Raw genomic sequence first — 21,851 nt, forward strand, 5'->3', positions numbered from 1 at the left:
CCGGAGAGCCCACTACACGATACATGGAGGAAATATCATGTGTCATTCCTTTGATAGATTGTGTCCGAGTGCTTGTTTTTAATTAAATTTTATTTTTATTGTATTATTATTATTATTAATCTTTAGTGTGTGAATTATTTGTAATATTATTTTTTGTGATGTGCATTTTTTATTGGACCTATGGTCTGGAAATAAAGATAATTTATTATTATTATTTATTTATTTATTAAAGTAACTGGAATATTTTTATTCAATAAATTTTGTAACTGTTCGAGGAAATCATCGTAATTTTTGTTTGTAGATTTCGTATCGAGTATAATGCTGTCCCAATTTATGTTCTCTAAGTCAGCTTTGAATTTTTGTATACTTTTTTTCATTAAATATCCGCTGGTTTGTATATAGTTTTTGGTTTTTATTTAATGTATTATTAAGTTTTAATTTAATTGTTACACCTCTATGGTCTGATATTCCAAATTCTTTTACTTGTGTTTGTATCTCGAACTTTTGGTTTGCAAATACTAAATCGATACACGTAGAAGAAGTGGCTGTCACTCGAGTCGGTTCGGTTATAAGCTGTTTTAAGTTACATGATGACATAATTTGGTTTAATTTTACTGTATTTTTTGACATAATTAACGCATCTATGTTAAAATCTCCTGTAATAATTATTTGACATTGTTGTTCCTTTAATTTAATCTTATCAATAAGTTTATTAATACATTTATAAAATGTTTCTATTTCACGATCACCTCTATATAATGCAACAATTAAAATATTGTACATGGGTACCTCTACTGCACAACATTCAACCACGTACTCGGCGGAGAGCTCGGCGATGTCGGGGCGCGCGCGGTGCGGGGTGCCGCGCGGCAGCAGCACGGCCGCGCCGCCGCCCTCGCGCGACGCCCGGTTGAAGCTGGCGCAGAACTCGTAGCCATTCAATTGGATAATATCTGACAGGTGCTCCGGGATCCAGGTTTCGGTAAGTACTATTGCATCATATGGTTGGTTTTCCAGGAAGCTTTCTACGGTCTCTAGTTTGTTTTTAATGCTTTGTACGTTTTGGCATAGAATTTCGAAAGGACCTACTTTGTTCGTGTCTTACAGTAGGTGCATTATTCGGTCTTCTCTGGGTTATTTGTGCACTTGAGGTAGTGGGTGTTGCTTGTTCTTGAGTATCGTACCTGCTTTGTTCATTTAGGTCGTTGGCTGGCTTTTGTTGGCCGTTGTATTCTTTGCCGTCTATAAACAGTTTGTTGTGGCGAATTACTGCATGATGGTTGGAATCCACCCTTAAAGTTTGTCGGGTCCGAAAAACCACACATTGTATACCTACTCAGACTCACCGTATAAACTAGCCGCGGGAAAAACGGGCCTTACTTCTCAAAAAGCCTTCAGCAATAAAAGTCCCCAACCAGTGTTGCCAACGTAAATCCGAAACCTGAAATTTATAGTGCAACGCGAGCACTCACAGCTTCCGGTAGAATTAAAAAGCAAAATTTTCGCAAAACTCCACATTTCATTCCGAACAAAAAGCACGATTATACCGCCCGGAAAGTCACTTTTTCATTTAGAATTAAAGTGTTTAAAGTGGGTGTGTTTGAAGTAAAAAAACGCGTTCGGTACCTACGACAGCAGTTGCGAATACAGGGGGATAATTTAGAATGGAATAGAATAGATATTCTTTATTTGTACACAAATATAGGGACAAAAATTTCAAAAAACTTAATCTAACACTTATGTACAAATGGCGGCCTTATCGCTTAAAGCGATTTCTTCCAGGCAACCTTTGGGTGGAAGGATATTTCGATGCAAAGGGTTAAGTGTACTAGCAATAAAGAATATACCATAGATAATTTAATATAGCAATACAAACTACCTAAGTATAATATATTTGTATTTAGGTAGGTATATATAATTTAGCAGAGACTGAAAAAAAAGATTCAATTCACGTGATAAAACTTTGTATGAGATAACTAGGTATATATTTTTATATTGGCTTTTACTTACTTAGTACAAAATTTTGCTAGTGTTTAAATGTATTGGTTACAAACATACAAAACATTTTGCATGGGAAAAAGATAAGGTAGATTTTCCGTGGACATAAAATAATGAAAGAATCGGTAAAATTGGCCCAGCCATTGTAGAGCTATGCGGTTACTAACAATTTTAAATCATTTTTATATTCTAAGATGACTCAATAGAGACTGTGGACTGGCTTTTCCCATTTTCGAAGGAAGTTTGTGATAAAAATTAATGCTTCGCTTTTGAATCTAGTGAAAAATAAAGGTGCCATTTGGCTGCCGACGTAATGGGGTTACAGTACTAAACTCAGTTTTTAAATCTCAGATACTAAATTGACAGATTCTGAACGGTCGATTGTCCCGCCAATAGAACGATACGTCACTCATTTGCGGGACAATCGACTGTTGATGAACCGTTCAGAATCTGTCAATTTAGTATCTGGGATCAAAAAAAGTAGGTATCAGTGCAAAAAAAAACATCGCATCAAATAAACACCCCACTTCACTACAAAGCTCTTATTTAGAACTCGCTGTTCCCGCGCTCTTCGCTTCGCCTTAAAAAGTTTTCCCATGAGAATTCCGGGATAAAAAGTAGCCTATGTTCTTTCCCAGGATCTAGACCGTATGTATACCAAATTTCATTCAAATCCGTTCAGTAGTTTTGGCGTGAAAGAGTAACAGACAGACAGACAGACAGACACAGTTACTTTCGCATTTATAATATTAGTTAGGATTAGTTCGGTTAGGTTTTTGTGACTTTATTCATTGGTAGTATGGTTGTTATAAGGTTGAATTGAACTTAAAACAAAATGTGTAATGTTGAATGGTCATAATTATTATATTACATGTCTTAGTGTTTTAGTTCATATGCCCGCTAACAGATGTCACTATCTAATTGCCTACATCGCGGTATTAAGATTTCTTTTGATACAATGACTTTCTGATTGTTATATTAATAAACTTTTTATTTTTATTTTTTGTTTTGTTTTCTACCTATGTAATACACTATCATGTTAGTATAAATCATCAAATAAGTAGATATGTCCAACCTATAATCGGCTTACATAAAACAAAAACTTTTAACAACGAATAATCTCAAACGCCCAAGCAGACCGAAGCTATGCTGAAAAAGCTTAATTCCGAATATACTCATACAGGATGTTTTAAAAAGAGTATACTAAGCCGAAACCAGCTTGTGTAGTATGTTATATCTTAGCGCGAAACTATTATCACAATTTCAGAGAAAAAAAAATTCGCGAAAAAAAAATTAAGATTTTTTTAAAATATACATATAACATGCTGCACATGCTGGTTTTGTCTTAGTATACCCTTTTTGCAACACCCTGTATAAATTTTAAAACTGTTTACTTCGACATTAATTAACTAATGGACCTTTCAAATTTCAAAATGGACTCCTATAACATTGTCTGTTTAACTCATTTATTCAAAATCTAAGTCAGGTACTTATGTTGTTGCGCACAGAGACTAATATTTAATGGCAGAGGGTCTAATCTGCAAATCAAAGTAAATTCTGTTATTTGACATCTATTCGGGTTCACGGCTTGTAAGTTGTAAGGTTAAATTAGGGTTGCCACCTTTATAAATTGTATACAGGGTGTTGCAAAAAGGGTATGCCAAGCCGAAAGGGGGTGACTCAGGGGGTCATCCTGAACAACTTTTGCTCTACGAGTTTTGAAAAGACACGTAAAGAAAAATGATTTTTAACGGCAATCCATAAATTCGAAAATATATGCGTACGTTTTTTAACCTTCAATAAGGCTATGGGAATAAGGATCCTACTTGATTTGAACAAATGCTTTTACCTATGCTTATATTTATTTATGGGTCGAAAAATCAATAATACCTTATTCAAACGTTTAGCGTCAACCCTAAGAACCCAGTTTCCGGAACCGGAAACGCAATATGGACGGAAGTAGCGCCTCCAGGGCCCTCCGAACGGCCAAGTGTAATTAATATTTAGATATCCGAATAGTGTTGCCGCTTAGAGCACTGTCGATGTTGTATCGATGGATCAACTAAACGCGATTGTATCGATAGTCAATCAGTGCGGCGATTATAAGATTCTAAACCTCCGTTTACGTTGCGTATCTTCGACTGTCACTGTCAAAATCTAAGGCAAATTTGTTAGTTCCAAAAGTGACATTTGTTTTTCCCTGTTAGATGGAATTTCACCAAACGCTAAACATATTTTGTAGCCTGTCATACGTGTGGGATGAAAATTAAAGCCGCCGATGCACTTAAACAATCTTTATTTTATTTATTAAAACCCATGAAATGAAAAACAATCTTTCGTCCTAAGCGCCATATTCATAGAGACAGTTTATAAAAGGAACACCATAACCAATAATAATTCTATAATCTATTACTCTATGTTCCTACTCCTACAACCCGGCCATCCTGCAGATAGTCTGCCCTCAGACTATTACAAAGATCGAAAATTGAACAACATAAAAATCTTTACTAACTACATTCTTAAGACAATATAAAAACTCTATAATGTAAACTTCAGAACAAACAAATACTCGTATACATAACATTACAACACCGAAACTAACGCAAACAACAACTTACATAACTTCTTTGAAAATAAAAATGTGACCCAGACTAAAATACAACTTCAATAAAAATATACTCATTCTTCGTCATTCATTCATCGATCGTCATCATCATCACACAAATAAAAACTTATAAAAATCATCGCTTCATGTATTCAACGAAGTATGTGATAATCTTTGTCCATCGCTTCTTTCATTATCTTTGCTGAGAAAGTACCATTCTCGTGTACCCTTCTCGCTATCTCCATAACTCTTGAAACCATCATTTTCTTCTGGTTCCCTTCGTAAAGTATTTTATTCTCCATCAAATCTTGAAATCGTCTTTCTACACATCTTTTTTGGCCATCTTTCTTCTTCACAAGACAAGCAAACTCGCCTGAAAAATGCTCCTTTTTAACTACCTTTTCAACTTTTTCTTCCACCTTTTCAACTTGTTCTTCCACAATCTTTGTCTCACATACCTCTTCATCTTTATGTTCAACAATCTTTTCCTCCTTAATACTCTCCAAGTCTATTGGTACCTCTTTGCTACTTTTCTTCTTTTTATTCTGCAAAACTTGCTTATTATTTACATTATTTACAACATCCGTCTGACGTTGACATTTCTCGTATTCGTTCTTTATCGCTGTCACTTCTGTTTCCTTCGAATAATCATTACTCCGTTTATTGGCCTCGTCCATCCTGACTTCGAACATACTCGAGTGCTGTTTTACCGACACCACCGACTTGTCTCCGCATCCGCTGTTCTGTTGCTGTTCAGGGTCCTGCTTTACCGACACGTCGTCTACCGGTCGTTCGCCTCCTGTGCAGCAGTAACACCATCTAGCCGGGCTTTCTCTTCTCGTTCGTGCACTCATCTCCATCTTTCTTTTCATATATTCGTAAATTTTCAGCTTTTCCTTCAGGTCCGGATATGTGGTGACACCATACAGCATGACTTTGTGTATCACACAGTCTTCGATACCATCGACTATATATTGTATGGCCACGTAGTCTTCAAATCCACCGCGCTTCCCCAGCTCCTTCATCACCAGCATGTACTCATAACAGCTCTCGCCGCGCTTCTTCTTGCGGTTTGTCATGAGCTCGTGGATCACCTTCGGGTTGACATCGTAAGGAAACTCCTCCAGCAGAGCCCGCTGCAGTTCTTCGAAGGTCTTATATGTATTCTCCGTACGGAGCCACAGACCTGCCACACCAGTCAGTGCCCGTCGCGCCATCAGCAGCTTTTGTGAAGGTGACCAGCCGAACACCTCCGCGTTGTCGCTGATCTCCTCCACCCACCGTGCCGCCGGATATGTCGGGTCTGCTCCCGAGAAACATGGGATAGTCGCTGGCGCCATCATCATGTCTTAGTAATAAATTTTTCACCCTTTTCTTTTCACCTTCACCGTATTTACATCATTATCACCTTTTATTTTCACCTTAATTTAATTCACCATTATTAATTTTTAATTTTCACCATATTTTCGCTTTAGTGCGCGCCGCCATCTTTTCTGTGTGTGAATTGCTTCACCAACACGCCCCCTTATTTACAACGTTATTTACACCGTTATTTACATCTTCAGCACCTTGGCTTATTCTCATCCCGGACGAGCCCCCAAAAGTTGTGGGATGAAAATTAAAGCCGCCGATGCACTTAAACAATCTTTATTTTATTTATTAAAACCCATGAAATGAAAAACAATCTTTCGTCCTAAGCGCCATATTCATAGAGACAGTTTATAAAAGGAACACCATAACCAATAATAATTCTATAATCTATTACTCTATGTTCCTACTCCTACATACGTATGTCAGTTAGTACAAAATGTATTTAAAATTTGATTTAAATACTATTTTATATACGTTTAGCGTTTGGTAAAAGTGACCCTCAGTGTAGTTTCGAAAACAGTATTGAATCCTCTGAAGCTTAGGTTAAAACTATTTAAACAACATGGTGTATCACATACAAAAACAAAGCTAAAATCTGTCCGCTTTTGTTTACTGTTCAGCCGTTTTAAGTTCAACCTAATGACAACCATTGTACCAATGAAAAAAGACACAAATCTTCTAACCTTTTTCTAAGAGCTCTGTGGTATAAGTGGGATTTTTCCCTTTAGTTCGTATTCAAATCAAATATATTTTTATATATTATTATTGTGTAAATGATTTAAGCTTTTATAATATGTGGGGGCATCTCACACACGGCCATCCGAACCCAAACTAGGCAGAGCCTGTGTTATGCGTATCGGACAGCTGATATATGTATACATATTAAATATAAATATCAACACCCAAGACCCGGGTACAAATATCTGTCTTTAAACAAATTTCTGCCCCAGCCGGGAATCGAACCCGGGACCTTCGGCATAGCAGTCAGGGCCACTAACCACTACGCTATTCGACCGTCAAAAGCTTTTGTCATCGACTGTTAAATTATCGATATTTCGGCAACACTAATGGTGAGATCAGGTTACGGGAATAGTTATTTAAATTAAACGATTTGTTTTGTAATAACTTTAGGGGTTAAAATAGCTGTTGTTATTTCGACTGTCACCTGTTATGAATTATTTGATACTTGACACTTTGGAAATTGTTACACCCTAGATTAAGAAACAGACTATATCCAATAATTTCCAGGAATACCTTTTTGAATCGTGGGAAAAACTATAGTTAATTCTTATGATATAGCATGATATTTGATTGACAGATAGCTTATTACTCATATAAACTTTATTTACCCTTGGCCTTGTTATTTTGTATATGTATTTATTTTCTTTAAGTCTGTATTTTTCTTTTTGTTGTTGTTGCTGTCTATGTGTCGAATAAAATAAATGTTTCTTTATCTTTATAACGAACAAAATTAATATGACATAGGTAAGTATATAATTCATGCATTTGACAGCTGTCACATGACCCATGCTATATTTTAAAGTATAGTAATGAATAGACGCTACAAGCCCGACCAAGTTCCACCACTCGGTATACAGGGTGTTGCAAAAAGTGTATACTAAGCCGAAACCTACATGTGTAGCATGGTATATCTAAGCCCGAAACTGAAATCAGAATTTCAAAATTCGCGAAAAAAATAATCATTCTCCATAGTAAAAAGTCACGTAACCAAGATAGTTTCTATGAATTTTTTTTACGCGAATTTTCAAATTCTGATTTTATTTTTGAGCTTAGATATACTATGCTGCACATGTAGGTTTCGGCTTAGTATACCATTTTTGCAACATCCTGTATAACTTTACCTACTTACATGATTGTGGTACAATATGCCGCACAATAGGTCTTCACAGCCACCGAAAGGTGCCTCAGACAATGAATAAATCGTAATAGACGTAGGGGCACTTGCACAAACATTTAAATCTAGATTAAGTGTCAATTCTAGATTTAAGGAACGTCAATCCATATAAAATTTTACACTAAATCGAGATTTAACACTAAAGCTAGATTTAATATGTTTCTGCAAGTGGCCCGTAAAGTCTGTTTTTAATCTCAAACACTAAATTGGCAGATTCTGGACGGTTCATCAACAGCCGATTGTCTCGCGAATAGAGAGATACGTCACTTAATCGCGGGACAATCGACTGTTGATGAACCGTTCAGAATCTCTCAATTTAGTATCTGAGATTAAAATCAGACTTAGTGCAGTGCAGTGTATACGTCATCTCCATATAAAATTCTTGACAGATGTGTCAAAAGTAAAACACTAATACCTGTTTATGGTCTAACCGACTATGGAGAAATCGGCACTTATGAGGCCAGTGATGATGATGATAGTAACGAAATATTCTGATTTCCCTCTCCAGCCTGCATCCAAGTGAAGTCAGGAGCAGTGGCTCTGTTCAGCAACGGCGGCGAAGTGAGCGCGGTGCTCAGCGCTCTCTGTCGCACCCTGCACGTGCCGCATCTAGACGTCTCACCTCGCTTCGATTACACAGGTTGGTTACTGTCTTCTGTATTTTTCCAGCTAGTACAAGGAGCCACCCTAAGTGACGTAAGGTAAGCATCACCCTTTCGGCATCATACGCATCTTCCTAAAATGCTCAGAAGTACGTCTACTTCATTGGCATTGCTGACGCCGTTTATCCAAACATTTATCATTGTGTTTGGTGCGATACATACGATGTTGATAGGTGGACGCTTATCTTTATTCAGCACGAAAGGAAAATTCCCGAGTGACGTATGCAAAAGTGGTATATTAAGCCGAAAGAAGGCGATTCAGGGGGTCTTTCTGAATAACTTTTGTCTACGACTTTTGGAAATTCGTGAAAACCCACCATCCTTCAGCAACCTACATAGCAGTTCGTCCGATAGAGATTGTAATAAAAAAAGTAAACATACATCCATCTCTTTCCAGCCAACCAGTCGGACAGCTACACTATAAACTTGCATCCCTCTCGGGACCTCATCGACCAGGCCTTCTCCCAGCTGACGGCCTACCTCAACTGGACCAGGATGGGCGTCTTGTATGAAGATTATGGATATGGTAAGCTGATATACTTTTTACTGCAGAATTGCTAACTATATACCTAAATATTAGATTTTTTTATGTAGAGATGTAAGAACATGGTGAAATGAACATAAAATTTTGTCTTTTATAGTCTAAAGATAGCTGTATTATTGTAAGATACTCTTAAATTCTTTAACCATATAAAAATACACACAATTAACCCTAGATCTCGAGAGGTGTACGGTGGGCAAAAAGGGCAACAATCAACACATCATATTCCAGGGGAGCTGAACATCTTCATACCTATTGCGTCCTCTTACTTCTTTGTTCATAATGTAAGAACGAATGCACTAAAGAGCCCTTCTCGTGTGACGTATCACCTCTTCGTCTTTATTTCTCGTCCGGCGCAACATGGGCATTCAGCGACTGACGCTAATGTGACTTGCCAACCCTTTCAACACGGTGAAAAACCCTAGCTGAAGCTCTAGCGTTTGTCATCGACACTATACAGGGTGTCCTGTAGATAGTGGACCAAAGGCAAACTGGAGATAGGGAGACAGTAGGGGGTTGTCTGGAATTCAAATGGTGATTTTTTGTGCACAAATAAAGAATATCTTCTTCTAACCATTCCAGGGGAGCTCAAAATACCTTCACCTTCTTGTAACAATTCCAGGGGAGCTAAACATGCTGAACGTGGCGGCGGACGGGCGCGACATGTACGCGCTGCGCTGCGCCCGCGCATCCGACTACCGGCCCGCGCTCGCGCAGCTCAAGGCGCAGAAAGTCAAGCATTTGATCGTGGACACGGATAGGAGGCAGCTGCATAAGCTGTTTAGAGCTGTGAGTATATCATAACCATTGCGCATTAGTTATAACCATACGAACGTTAAAAACCTCCGATATTCAAGACTTAATGTCGCATAACTTTTGAACGACTAAGCCAATTTTGATAAAATATAGCTCAAAACACTCGGGATAACAGTAGCTGTGATCCAATTTTTTTTTATCGAAAATCGGTTTACCCATTTGCGAGCTATGCTAGCACATAGAGAAATACAGATACACAGACACACATATACATAGATACACATGCCCGGCCCGCGCTCGCGCAGCTCAAGGCGCAGAAAGTCAAGCATCTGATTGTGGACACGGACAGGAGGCAGCTGCATAAGCTGTTTAGAGCTGTGAGTATCATAACCGTCGCGCATTAGTTATAAACGAACCAATGTTAAAAAACCCCGACATTCAAAACTAAAAGTGCTCATCGCCGACATTCAACAATAAAAGTCGCATAACTTTTGAACGGCTAAGCCGATTTTAATAAGATATGGCCATGAATACTTGGGGTTGCAGTACCTATGACCCAAAAAAAAAACAAATCGAAAATCGGTTCACCCGTTTGGGAGCTACGTTACCATATACATACACAGACACAAAGACCAGGTACGTACAATATTTTAACGAAATACTTTGCTCACCTGATGACAACAAATTCTTGTAGACAACATTAAATACTAATCTGCCCTAGCAGGGTATCGATCTCGGGGCTTTCAGTGGTTTAATGACTCCAAAACACCATACGATTAATGTAATTTGTCTGGAGCTAAATATTCCAGATTCAAGACATCTAACAGACGATATATTCCGTGCCAAGTTTTTGATGGATTGCTATTAGCAAGCAAGTACAATATTGTAGGTTTCTACTATAATAAATCATACGTTTTCGTTTTCTGCGTTTCAGATTCTTCAACTACAAATGAACAACGAAGACTATCATTATATTTTCACTTCGTTTGTAAGTATTATTTTTAACTTTACATATTTACAATTTAAACGGTATCATCATCATCACCATTCCCACTGACAATGACGCATTAGAATTTTAACTTTAGATTAGGCTTAGATTAAGTGCTTAATTGTAATGTGTATTGACAATGTTGCTGTTTATGTGTTGTGACGTCACGCTCTCTGCTACAGAACACCTGTTACTTGGAGGGAGACGTTTTTGTGATGCGAAGCGAATTCGCAGTTATGTGCGAGAGTCTTACTGTGCTACCACAAAAAACTTTAAACACTGTTTAACCAGTGTTTAAAACGAAATTTGACCGATGTTGTAGGCGTTTGACAGCGCTAAACATTTGTTAAATACTGTCTAAGTTTTTGTGGTAAGGCCCCAAAGGTCTAACCACGGTCTAACCTTAAAAGCCTTGTCTAACATATTTAACATTTGCCTTCCAGGACATAGAGCTATTCGACCTTGAAGACTTCCTCTACAACCGGGTGAACATGAGCGGCTGGCGGCTCGTGGACCGCGACTCCGACAAGGTCAAGGACACGCTGCAGGTCATGGAGAAGTTCCACCCCATCGGAGCTTCCATACTCACCGGGGGACACATTAAGGTCAGTAGGCAGGAGAGAGTGAATGGATAGGAGAGATGTAAAGATCGATATTTATATAACATCGATAGATATGAAGGTAGGTAGATATAAGTTTTATACGTGTAAATATGCTCTTTTTTCACACTTCACCCATTTTATTACTTAATTCTCTCTATCTACTTATATGATTGTCTGGAAGAAATTACTTTTAGTAATTATAAAGTCACCGATTGTGCCATTTAGTTTCGATTCTATCTATGCATGTGTCTGTTTCTGTTTGCACACAAACAACAAAAAGAGTATTTTCTACCTAATTATTATCCAATCTAATTGCAGTCTTCCATGCCCAATAAGCCTTTCATCACTGTGGGATGTCTAACCCTAATCTAGGTTTTCTGTGTGTGATCAATAAAAGCTAATATTGTGCCAATACGGTAAGAGCAAAAAGAATAAATGGCCACCTTCTCGTCCAAACAGACTGAAACAGCGCTAATCTACGACGCAGTGCAAGTGCTGGCGCTGGCGCTGGCGTCGGTGAAGGAGGTGCACCCCGCCAACGTGACGTGCGACAGCGACGCCCCCTGGCCGCATGGGAAGGAGCTGAGGGATAATATTAACACGGTAGGGTTCTGATGACTTATTATTATTACTACAGATGAGTGTTGAGTGTCTTTGATGAATCTTTAGGGTTCTGTACTGGATATAAATGACACATCTGTATTTCCATTTCCATGAAGAGTTTAATAAAGTCTCTCCTCTTCACGATGTTGCTAGCTTCACTAGCAGTCTTAACAGGATCACTATCTACTGTTGAATACAGGAGACTTTCAAAGAGATCTATCTACAATCCCCTTTGGACGGCTTTAATGACATCGCTTAGTTTGTACCATACTGTGTTTGTGTTGAACACCTATCTTAGCTGCAGGGCTACCAGGTTTGCTGCTACAAGCTTTAGGACTTTGTCCGGTCCAGTTCAAAGGGATCCACAACATAATGCCATCGAAAATGTTCCATGTATACATTTTATGTGAAAAGCATTAAGTACCTTTCTTCCACTGTAGAACATTAGCTCCCAATTTTAACCAAACTCCCTTCATTCCAGGTATCAGCGCACGGCCTCACCGGCCCCATAGAGTTCAAAGATGGCGTCCGCACCAGCTTCAAGCTGCAGCTCATGCGGCTGGCGGGCGGAGAGGGGGGCGGGTCGGTGGTGGCGGGGCACTGGAGCCCGAAGGAGGGGCTGGCGGTCACTGACCCCGCGGCTTACATGAGGGATCCGCCGCCTAATGTCACGCTTACTGTTGTTACTGTTGAGGTACGTTTAATATAACCACCGTTTTAGAGTGACTTAAGCGACACTTAATTCTATTGTACCGAGTTGAACGAAGGAACTTTAAGCTAATTTTGGCATTGAATCTATTGCTGCTTGGCTTTGGAAGTATAAGGACAGCAAGAGGCAGACATAGATGTAATGCTGATTGCTGACATAATATATTTATGTTCCTTTCTGCAACTCAGCATTAGAAAGATATTAGGTAGAGATGCTGAGTAGTAGTAGAGTAAAAAGTAGTAGTACTTAGTAGGGTAAAGGTTAACCTGTCGTGTGTGTAAAAAGGGGACCATAACCATATACAACAATTGATATGTGTGACAGGGTTATTACTGTAATGGTTCATTCGTTAAGGCAACTTTGAAGAGCAAAAACTTGTCTGCATCTTTTGGAAATTGGTAGTCAATAAAACGATTATGAATTGGAAATGAAATTCTTTAAAACCTAAAATCCATTTGAACCCTTTGAATTAAAAAAATCGTTTTATATCCCCAGGAAAAACCCTACGTAATGGTGAAGGAAGGCTGGAACCTGCAAGGGAACGCTCGTTTCGAAGGTTTCTGCATAGACCTACTGGCCAGGGTGGCAGCCAGGGCTGGCTTCCACTACCGGCTGCGATTAGTACCTGACAACATGTACGGAGTCAGAGATCCCGTCACTGGACAGTGGAACGGGATAGTTCGGGAGCTAGTTGATCGAGTAAGTGTTTTACGCTATTTAATTTTTGTGATACCTTTAACATCACCATTGCATAATGTAACTACGTAGTCGTAGTTATTAAAGACTAAAACATGTTTTGAAAATTGTTCTTCACGAGCCCGTAAAATTTGATTGCAATAGCTGTATTTTTTTATTTAATTCTTGTTACTGTTAACTGTGTTAACAATATATTAGCGCCATCTATAAATTAGAAGGTTTAACTACTTAGTTTCCTATGTAAACACAGCGTTATCTCGCAGGCTACTTGCATAGATCGATTATTAAGCATTACTACACTATTAAGTTCCTATACATCCTGCTAGATGGCGCAGTGTCGGGGGTGGTGGTAGCATATAAGCCGCTACAGGCGGAGTCTCGGCCTCTTTCCACGGGACCTCGCTCTACAAGCAACAATAAACTAGTATCCAGTATTACCAACACGCGGTTTCCTTCACATCCACGAGTCATCCCCTTCAGTTACATATTAACATGTTTATTCCAGAAAGCAGATATTGCAGTTGCATCTATGACAATAAACTTTGCAAGAGAAACAGTCATAGATTTTACAAAGCCCTTCATGAACTTGGGCATCGGGATCCTGTTCAAGGTAAGTACTTACACTTTTTATATTACAGCATTAAGCATATCAACCTATTTTATTGATCATGATAATCTATTAATTGTTGGAGACTTAATGTAATGTTTTTGTATAAACTTTGATTTCAGGTCCCAACATCACAACCAACAAGACTGTTTAGTTTTCTGAATCCGCTAGCAATAGAAATATGGCTGTACGTTTTAGCCGCCTATATACTAGTATCCTTCACATTATTTGTGATGGCGAGATTTTCACCTTATGAATGGTGAGTTATTATTTGAAATGACTGAATATTTTTGCTGACACAAGATCTGCATAATAAGATAGGTACCTATTTGTTTATTATTGGTTCCTGCAAGTCTCATGGTTAAAATTAAGGAGATGCAGCAATGTAAATCAGCCTACACCGGTAGAAACTGCAACCAGTGTGTTACTTATTTTATGGGCAACTCAAAATTCTGATGCTAACTTGGTTTGAATTCCATGACTTGAACTCTACTGCTGCAGTGGTTTGACTATATTTTAAAATACACAATAAATTTAGTACTTATCTTATTTTCCAGGTCGACAAGCACACACGTATGTGGTCACGAGACCAAACTGTTGACGAACCAGTTCAGTGTCTGTAACTCTTTCTGGTTCATCACGGGTACCTTTCTGAGGCAGGGATCCGGACTGAACCCTAAAGTAAGTTTTTTCTATCATTTATTACAATACAATACAATACAATACAATACAATACACTTTATTTGCACCAAGAACAAAAATAACAAAAAATAACAAAACTTAAAAATAAAACAGTACAAAGAGGCGGCCTTATTGCTTATAGCAATCTCTACCAGACAACCTTTGGATGGAAGTGAGTGAGTCTATAATGATTGTGAGGTAGTTGTGGTGCAAGTATATACATAAATATATATACTACTTAAACAGTACATACACTAAATAAATAAAACAAATAAATAACTAATAACTATAAATATATATATATTATATATATACCTATAATATACTTACATAAATAATCATACATACATTACATAATATTATATTCAACTAGTTAGTCAGTGACTGTAGGTAGTGCAATTTGACCCTTTCTTTGAAAGAGGCCACAGATGGTGCACGTCTAATTTTTTCAGGAAGAGCATTCCAGAGAACCACTGATTTCGTCGTAAAGGAGTCACCATAGAAGTCAGTTTTATGCGGCGGAACTAGCAGTCGCAAGTTCTGAGCAGACCGAAGTGTGCGATCGTGTGAGCAGTGCCGAAACTGAAAACGCTCTTTTAAATATTGTGGGGATGCCGGGTTAAACAGTATGTTGTAGAGAAGCGTTAAGATATGAGTATTCCGTCGAAGGCGAATTGGAAGCCACTTGAGTTTAGTACGAAATTCGGAAATATGGTCATATTTTCGTAAACCAAATATGAACCGTATACAAAAGTTTTGAAGTCGCTCAAGCTTATTAAGTTGCTCCTCGGTGAGATCGAGATAGCTGGCATCGGCATAGTCAAGAATCGGTAATAATAGAGATTGAGAGAGCGCAATCTTAGTGGATGTGGGAAGGAAATTACGCAATCTCCTAAGCGAAGCAGCTGAGCCGAACACTTTTCGGCTGACTGATTCAATTTGCGGTCCCCAAGACAAGTGTTTGTCGATGAAGATTCCCAGGTTCTTAACAGTACTCGCAAATTGTATCTGAACATTATCAAAAAGTACTGAAGGGAGATGAGCAAGGTCTACATTGCACAAGAGTCTAGAACTGCCTAATATGATGACATGAGTTTTACTAGGATTCACTCTAAGTCCATATCGTTTGCTCCAGTCGGATATGCTGTTCAAGTCATTGTTAGTTACTGAAATAGCCTTAGGTAGATCAGAAGGAACTGCATGTGAGTAGATCTGGAGATCATCTGCATAAAGGTGGTAGGAAGAAGACAGATTTTCAGAGATACTATTAATGAATATAGCAAACAGGAGGGGGGACAACACGCCACCTTGCGGTACGCCAGCTGAGGTACTGCACCATTTAGAAAATGAATCATCGATACGGATGCGTTGCTGGCGCCCGTGCAAGTAACTTTGAAACCAGCCAATCACCGTTGGAGATATGTTGAGAGAACGAAGAATCCCCAGCAAGATGTCGAAATTGACAGTATTAAAAGCATTGCTGAAGTCAAGAAGGGATAGGATAGTAAGTTTTCCATTTTCCATACCCTGGCGAATGTCGTCAGTGATTTTCACAAGAGCAGTGACCGTGCTGTGGCCAGGGCGGAAACCGGACTGGAAGGGATTCATGAGATTGTTGCGAATGAGAAAACCACTTAATTGGCGATGAACAAGTTTTTCAAGGACTTTGGAGAGGAAAGGAAGAATGGAGATAGGTCGATAGTCGGAGAAAGAAGAAGGATTATGTTTTTTGGGAAGAGGGATAATTTGGGCTTCTTTCCAAAGGGTAGGAAAAGTACTAGAGTTAATGGAGGAGTTAAGGATGTGTGTGATGATGGGAAGGATTATGTTAAGTATAGGAACTATCATATTTCGACTTATGCTGTCACTCCCAACAGCGTTGGAAGTAATGGAAAGAATAGTCTTCTCAACATCACAATCGGAAAATTGGCGAATATTAAATGAAGGAAAGTCAGGTGTTGGTACAGATGAAAGATGATTAAGAGTTTTGATTTTAGTAGCAGAGTCTAAATCAGAGGTTGAAGAGAAATGTGAATTAAGAGAATCTAGATCAAGGTCTTTCGGGACGACGTTATTACGGGCCTTACCAACACCTAAAGACTAAAGAAATTTCCATACTTTGGCTGGATCGCCATTTTCAACAGATTTATGGATATGGCGTCGTTGTGCGTCCCTACACACCTTATTGCAGTGATTTCTTAGAGCTACAAATTTCAGTTTATTCCCTTCAGTAGGCTGAGATTTATATCTTGCTTTGGCAGCATTTTTCTGGGAAATAATCTTCTTAATGTCATCAGTCAGCCATGGCGCTGGCAAGTGCTTTAACTTGACTGCCCTGACCGGGGCATGCACGTCATAAAGATTGGTTAGAAGAGAGTTAAATAGAGACACCTGTTCGTCGACGCAGACACCTGTTCGTCGACGTTATTTAACAGCAGCAGATTTTGCGACAGGATTTTACAAATTAATGTTTAAAATCAAGTATTGTGAATCCTATTGTCACTAGTTTACAAGGCTTGAGTGCCAAATTTCACTCAATCCCTATTGGTTTTTTACTTGTATGTTGGAGACATACCTAGCTGGTATACCAAAAACGTGAATAAAGTTCTATACACAGTGTCAGAATATTTTTTTAGTTTATCTAGATGACATGATTTATAAATGCAATAGATAAAAAGTAAAAGTTTTGGATAAAAATGTTTATACCTACTTAATTATTTTATTTCCAGGCAACCTCTACGCGTATAGTGGGAGGGATCTGGTGGTTTTTCACACTGATAATTCTGTCTTCGTACACGGCCAACTTGGCGGCGTTCCTTACTGTGGAGAGGACGGTGCTGCCAATACAAAGTGCCGCCGACTTGGCTGCCCAGAACCAAGTCCAATATGGGACCTTGAATGGTGGATCTACCATGACGTTCTTTAGAGTAAGTTATTATGAAATATTTTTCCGATTTATAAGAAATTTTCGAAAGATGAGACGAAATCGAGATATTTAATTATGACTTGGGAAAAGCCATGTTCTGCAATGGACAATACCTACATACTTAGACTGGCTCATGATGATTGCAAATGCGTTCTACTTTTTTGTGGTGACCCTATTCACCACCCCTGTCATCCCCTATCACAGTTCCGTAATCATGAATCATGAATGAAATCGTAATCATCAAATACATGATACAAAATAAATCACTTAATCCCCAGGACTCAAACATAGACATATACCAGAAGATGTGGCACCACATGTCCACGACGAGCCCCCCCGCTCTCGTTTCTTCTTACGAGGAGGGAGTGAGACGGGTGCTGGGCGGCAACTACGCCTTCCTGATGGAGTCGACGATGCTGGACCACCGCGTGCAGAGGGACTGCAATCTGACGCAGATTGGCGGGCTGCTGGATTCTAAGGTGAGGCCCAAAGTTCTGGGAGTTTTTGATATTTTTAATGTGTAAGTAGGTAGGTATATGGCATTTATTATAAATGTTGTAGTATGGGTGATATATCACTGCTTGTGTGCACTAGTAATAAATCATCCTTTTATCCAATGCGATAGGGTTTACGAAAGTACCTAGGTTAGGTATCCTCTCCGAATGTTGAGTCCATGTTATACCTAATGTACATCCTGATAGCTCTAATGAGCTCTAGTTTTTGTCTCTGACGGACTAACAATATGATCTAGAATCACTCTGTTGATAATAGGATGAGCTCAACAACAAGAATGACGTCAGCATCAACAGACACATCAAATGATGATGGGCACAAATATAAGGAAGCTGAAACCATCACCAATAGAAATGAATGATACGTCGTTGAAAAGGTATTTTTTTGCAGAATATGAATAACGGAAGCGCTAGTCCTGATTTACTGTCCAATTAGAATAATCGTACCTTGAAAGGTTTTATATTTTATTTCTGTAACTTTAACGTTTTTGTTATTTTTTTAAATTAATTTGGAATTTTTATAACAAAATGAACATTATTCATATAATATTTATTATATTTGTTTATTATCTCAGTAAATAAAACCAGTTGAAAGTAACTCCCATTTTAATAATACGTGTTTACGTGTATTACGCCCTAACTGTCATCAGGAGAGATAGTGCATTGCCATAGAAAAATACTTCCTTCCGACGAATATATTTCAAAATGGACAACTTATACAGATTTGTCGTCATAATATTTTTTTGCTCACTTGAAAAGAGCTATCCAATGATGTATGACTCATCTTTATTGGACATAGGTTCCAAAACGCCCATTGTCATTTCCATTCCTCATTCTAGGGTTACGGCATAGCTACGTGGAAGGGCAGTCCGTGGAGAGACAAGATCTCCCTCGCCATACTGGAGCTTCAGGAACGAGGAGTTGTCCAGATCTTGTACGACAAGTGGTGGAAGAATACTGGGGACGTCTGCAATAGGGACGGGAAAGACAGCAAGGCTAACGCTTTGGGCGTGCAGAATATTGGTAAGTATTGTGAATTTTGTTTAGTGTTTCTTAGTTTTTTTTATTTCAATTTCTGGGGGTCTAGCATAGGATGACAAAAGTGTATAAGTCACTTTGCCCGGCTGTTGTACATAATTATAAATTAAGTGATTAAACGCGCCATAGAGGGCTGTGATATGATTTTGTGATCAATTCACTGCTACAATGCTAGGCCTCCGGAGATAAAAAATGTACTTGAATAGACTTTACTGCATGAACGTTTTGTTATTCGGCTTTTGACTTATGTTTATTTTTGTTCTCACTCTATTCACACAGAGACCACAGGCCAGATTGCCCTGCTAGGTAAGGGGAATCTAACAAAATACGAACTGAATTACTCCTTTGGCTAAATTTGTTGGTTGATAAATCATAATACGGCTTGGATTTTCTGTGATTTTGTTAATATCCCTTATATCGCTAAATTGTAGTCACTGGGTGAAAGAGATGTAGGTAGTCATTTAAAATCCTCAAAAAATATATAAAATTTGCTAGATTGTATAATAATAATGATAAGCGTAATACTGTATTTAAACTTGTAACATATTTTTTTGGTAACGAGCTAGATACGGTCTTCAAGAACCTTACTCATAATTTCCCTTGAAGTTGAAGAGAATTCAAATATATTTTCAGGAGGTGTATTCGTCACTCTTCTCTGTGGACTGGCGTTGGCTATCGTGGTAGCCATCTTGGAGTTCTGCTGGAATACCAAGAAGAATGCCACTCAAGGGCGACAGTCCTTGTGCAGTGAGATGGGACAGGTACCGCAAACGATACTTTGTTTTTTGCTGCTTCAGGAAGAAGAATTTAGTTTGCTACCCGAATAGAGATGTGCTACGTTGCTATGGATACGTTTGATATCTACCAATCATATTCATTGGTCCACATTGCAAAATAGGACTACTGTTGTGAACAGGTTTCTTTGACACCATCGTAATAGCTGCATAGCAATTCTCTAGCCTAATCAGCTATTCAAAGAATCAATTTGAAATTATTTACATAAAATGTCGGGGTTGTCTTATGTAGTTCATAAAATGCCATATACCTACTACTAGCAGTTATATATATGCAGAAAAAACGAAAGGTCATCCTCATGGTTGTTTCCAGGAGCTACGCACGGCGATGCGAGGTGGCAGCTCCAACAGTCGGACGGTGCTACGTCAGGGATGCTCCCGGTGTTCCCCAGCCACGCACGTACCGCCCGCGCCCTCTAGATATAACGAGGTGAGCTCCTTACAGCTCTTGTACTCAGTTACCTACTTGGTAACAGCCGCGCGAGAGTTGATAGCAGTTACTAGATAAAATGAGTTAAAGTAATCTCCTTACAACACTAATGTCCTGGTACTAACGGTACCTCTAATAGACGGACGGTGTTACGTCAGGGGTGCTCCAGGGGCTCCCCGGCCACGCACGTGCCGCCCGCGCCTTCTAGATATAACGAGGTGAGGTCCTTACATCTCTTATATCCTGGTACCTACAAGACCTGCCTTTGCTTGCACCTATTTTTAGATGCATGTAATTAATAATTATTGTTTTTTTTCATTTATTTAATTTAATTAATTTTTTTGTTAATTAAAAATCTAGCATTATTGGATGTAGATATACTGATATACTGATCACCATTGGGAAGAGCATACCTACCTACTTAACCTAAGTCACAGGGCTTTGCCCTTTATTAGGAAGTAGAATAAACACAATATTGTTATTATAGCATAATTAGATTTTCTTAATTAATCCTTTATAATTTGTGAATAACTGTGCAATTTTATGGAAATAAATGATTATGATTATGATTATGACCTACAAGACAACATCTACAAGAGCCATATAAGAGCTGATAGGCGACGCATGTACTCCCGTGCATACACTAGATATAACGAGGTAACTTCTATCTCCTATACTCCTGGTATTCGGCTGTAGCTCTACCAGGCGGACGGTACTGCATCAAGGGTGGTTGCTGTCTATAAATGACAAGGTGAGTGTGCCTTTCTGTAGAAATCATGAGAATCATGGCACAAAACTTTATTTGGTACATTTCTGGACAGTTGACTGTATAACTGTATTATAACCCAAGATAGCTTCTTAAGCTTCTCTCTCCTTCTTTTTCCCCAGATACAAGACACATCTGCCAGTTCAATGGAGCTGAAAGACGTGCGGGTGTGGTAGCGGGGGGCGCGGCGCGGCGGGTCCGCCCCCGCCTCGCCCGCCCCCCCGAGGCCTCTCTGCACGCATTATAGTAAGTACATGCCATATATGTCCAAATGTGGCTAAGTGTGGCCAAATGTCCAAATGAGGCCGAATGGCCGAATGGCCGAATGGCCTAATGTGGCCAAATGTAGCTAAATAAATTATCTCAATGTGGCCAAATGTCCATAATATGTGGCCAAAGTACAAATGAGCCTAATGGCCAAATGTGGCTAAATGTTAGGCAAGACAAGGCCTAAGGATTTTTGATTGCTATAATATGTGCTACGGTATCAGTATTGAGTAGTCCGTTTGCGCTGAGATTCCTAGATGTCCCTAACATCAGAAACGTCAGAAACGTTAAAGGACATACGCGTGTGGTAGTTGGAGTATAGCATTTCCCACCTTGCTGGTCCACTGTGGGTTGGTAGGTTTATGTACTAAATCTAGATACGCT

At 38.9% G+C, this 21,851-nt stretch overlaps 1 protein-coding gene across 1 annotated transcript in view; it reads left to right on the forward strand.

The window, feature by feature from the left end:
- LOC105390423 (glutamate receptor ionotropic, kainate 2) overlaps positions 1 to 21,851 on the forward strand; it is a 54,819-nt gene that overhangs the window by 31,079 nt on the left and 1,889 nt on the right. The window contains exons 4-20 of the mRNA XM_048629974.1: positions 8,398 to 8,529; positions 8,949 to 9,077; positions 9,715 to 9,881; positions 10,783 to 10,836; positions 11,280 to 11,441; positions 11,898 to 12,041; positions 12,523 to 12,735; positions 13,246 to 13,449; positions 13,952 to 14,056; positions 14,176 to 14,312; positions 14,611 to 14,734; positions 17,464 to 17,661; positions 17,939 to 18,139; positions 19,012 to 19,195; positions 19,844 to 19,971; positions 20,318 to 20,434; positions 21,323 to 21,446. Coding sequence (XP_048485931.1) covers positions 8,398 to 8,529; positions 8,949 to 9,077; positions 9,715 to 9,881; positions 10,783 to 10,836; positions 11,280 to 11,441; positions 11,898 to 12,041; positions 12,523 to 12,735; positions 13,246 to 13,449; positions 13,952 to 14,056; positions 14,176 to 14,312; positions 14,611 to 14,734; positions 17,464 to 17,661; positions 17,939 to 18,139; positions 19,012 to 19,195; positions 19,844 to 19,971; positions 20,318 to 20,434; positions 21,323 to 21,376 — 2,453 coding nt within the window. The 3' untranslated portion in view covers positions 21,377 to 21,446. The remainder of the gene's footprint in view (positions 1 to 8,397; positions 8,530 to 8,948; positions 9,078 to 9,714; positions 9,882 to 10,782; positions 10,837 to 11,279; positions 11,442 to 11,897; positions 12,042 to 12,522; positions 12,736 to 13,245; positions 13,450 to 13,951; positions 14,057 to 14,175; positions 14,313 to 14,610; positions 14,735 to 17,463; positions 17,662 to 17,938; positions 18,140 to 19,011; positions 19,196 to 19,843; positions 19,972 to 20,317; positions 20,435 to 21,322; positions 21,447 to 21,851) is intronic.

Source organism: Plutella xylostella, chromosome 24 (genome assembly GCF_932276165.1).
Source record: "Plutella xylostella chromosome 24, ilPluXylo3.1, whole genome shotgun sequence".
NCBI classification, from domain to species: domain Eukaryota; kingdom Metazoa; phylum Arthropoda; class Insecta; order Lepidoptera; family Plutellidae; genus Plutella; species Plutella xylostella.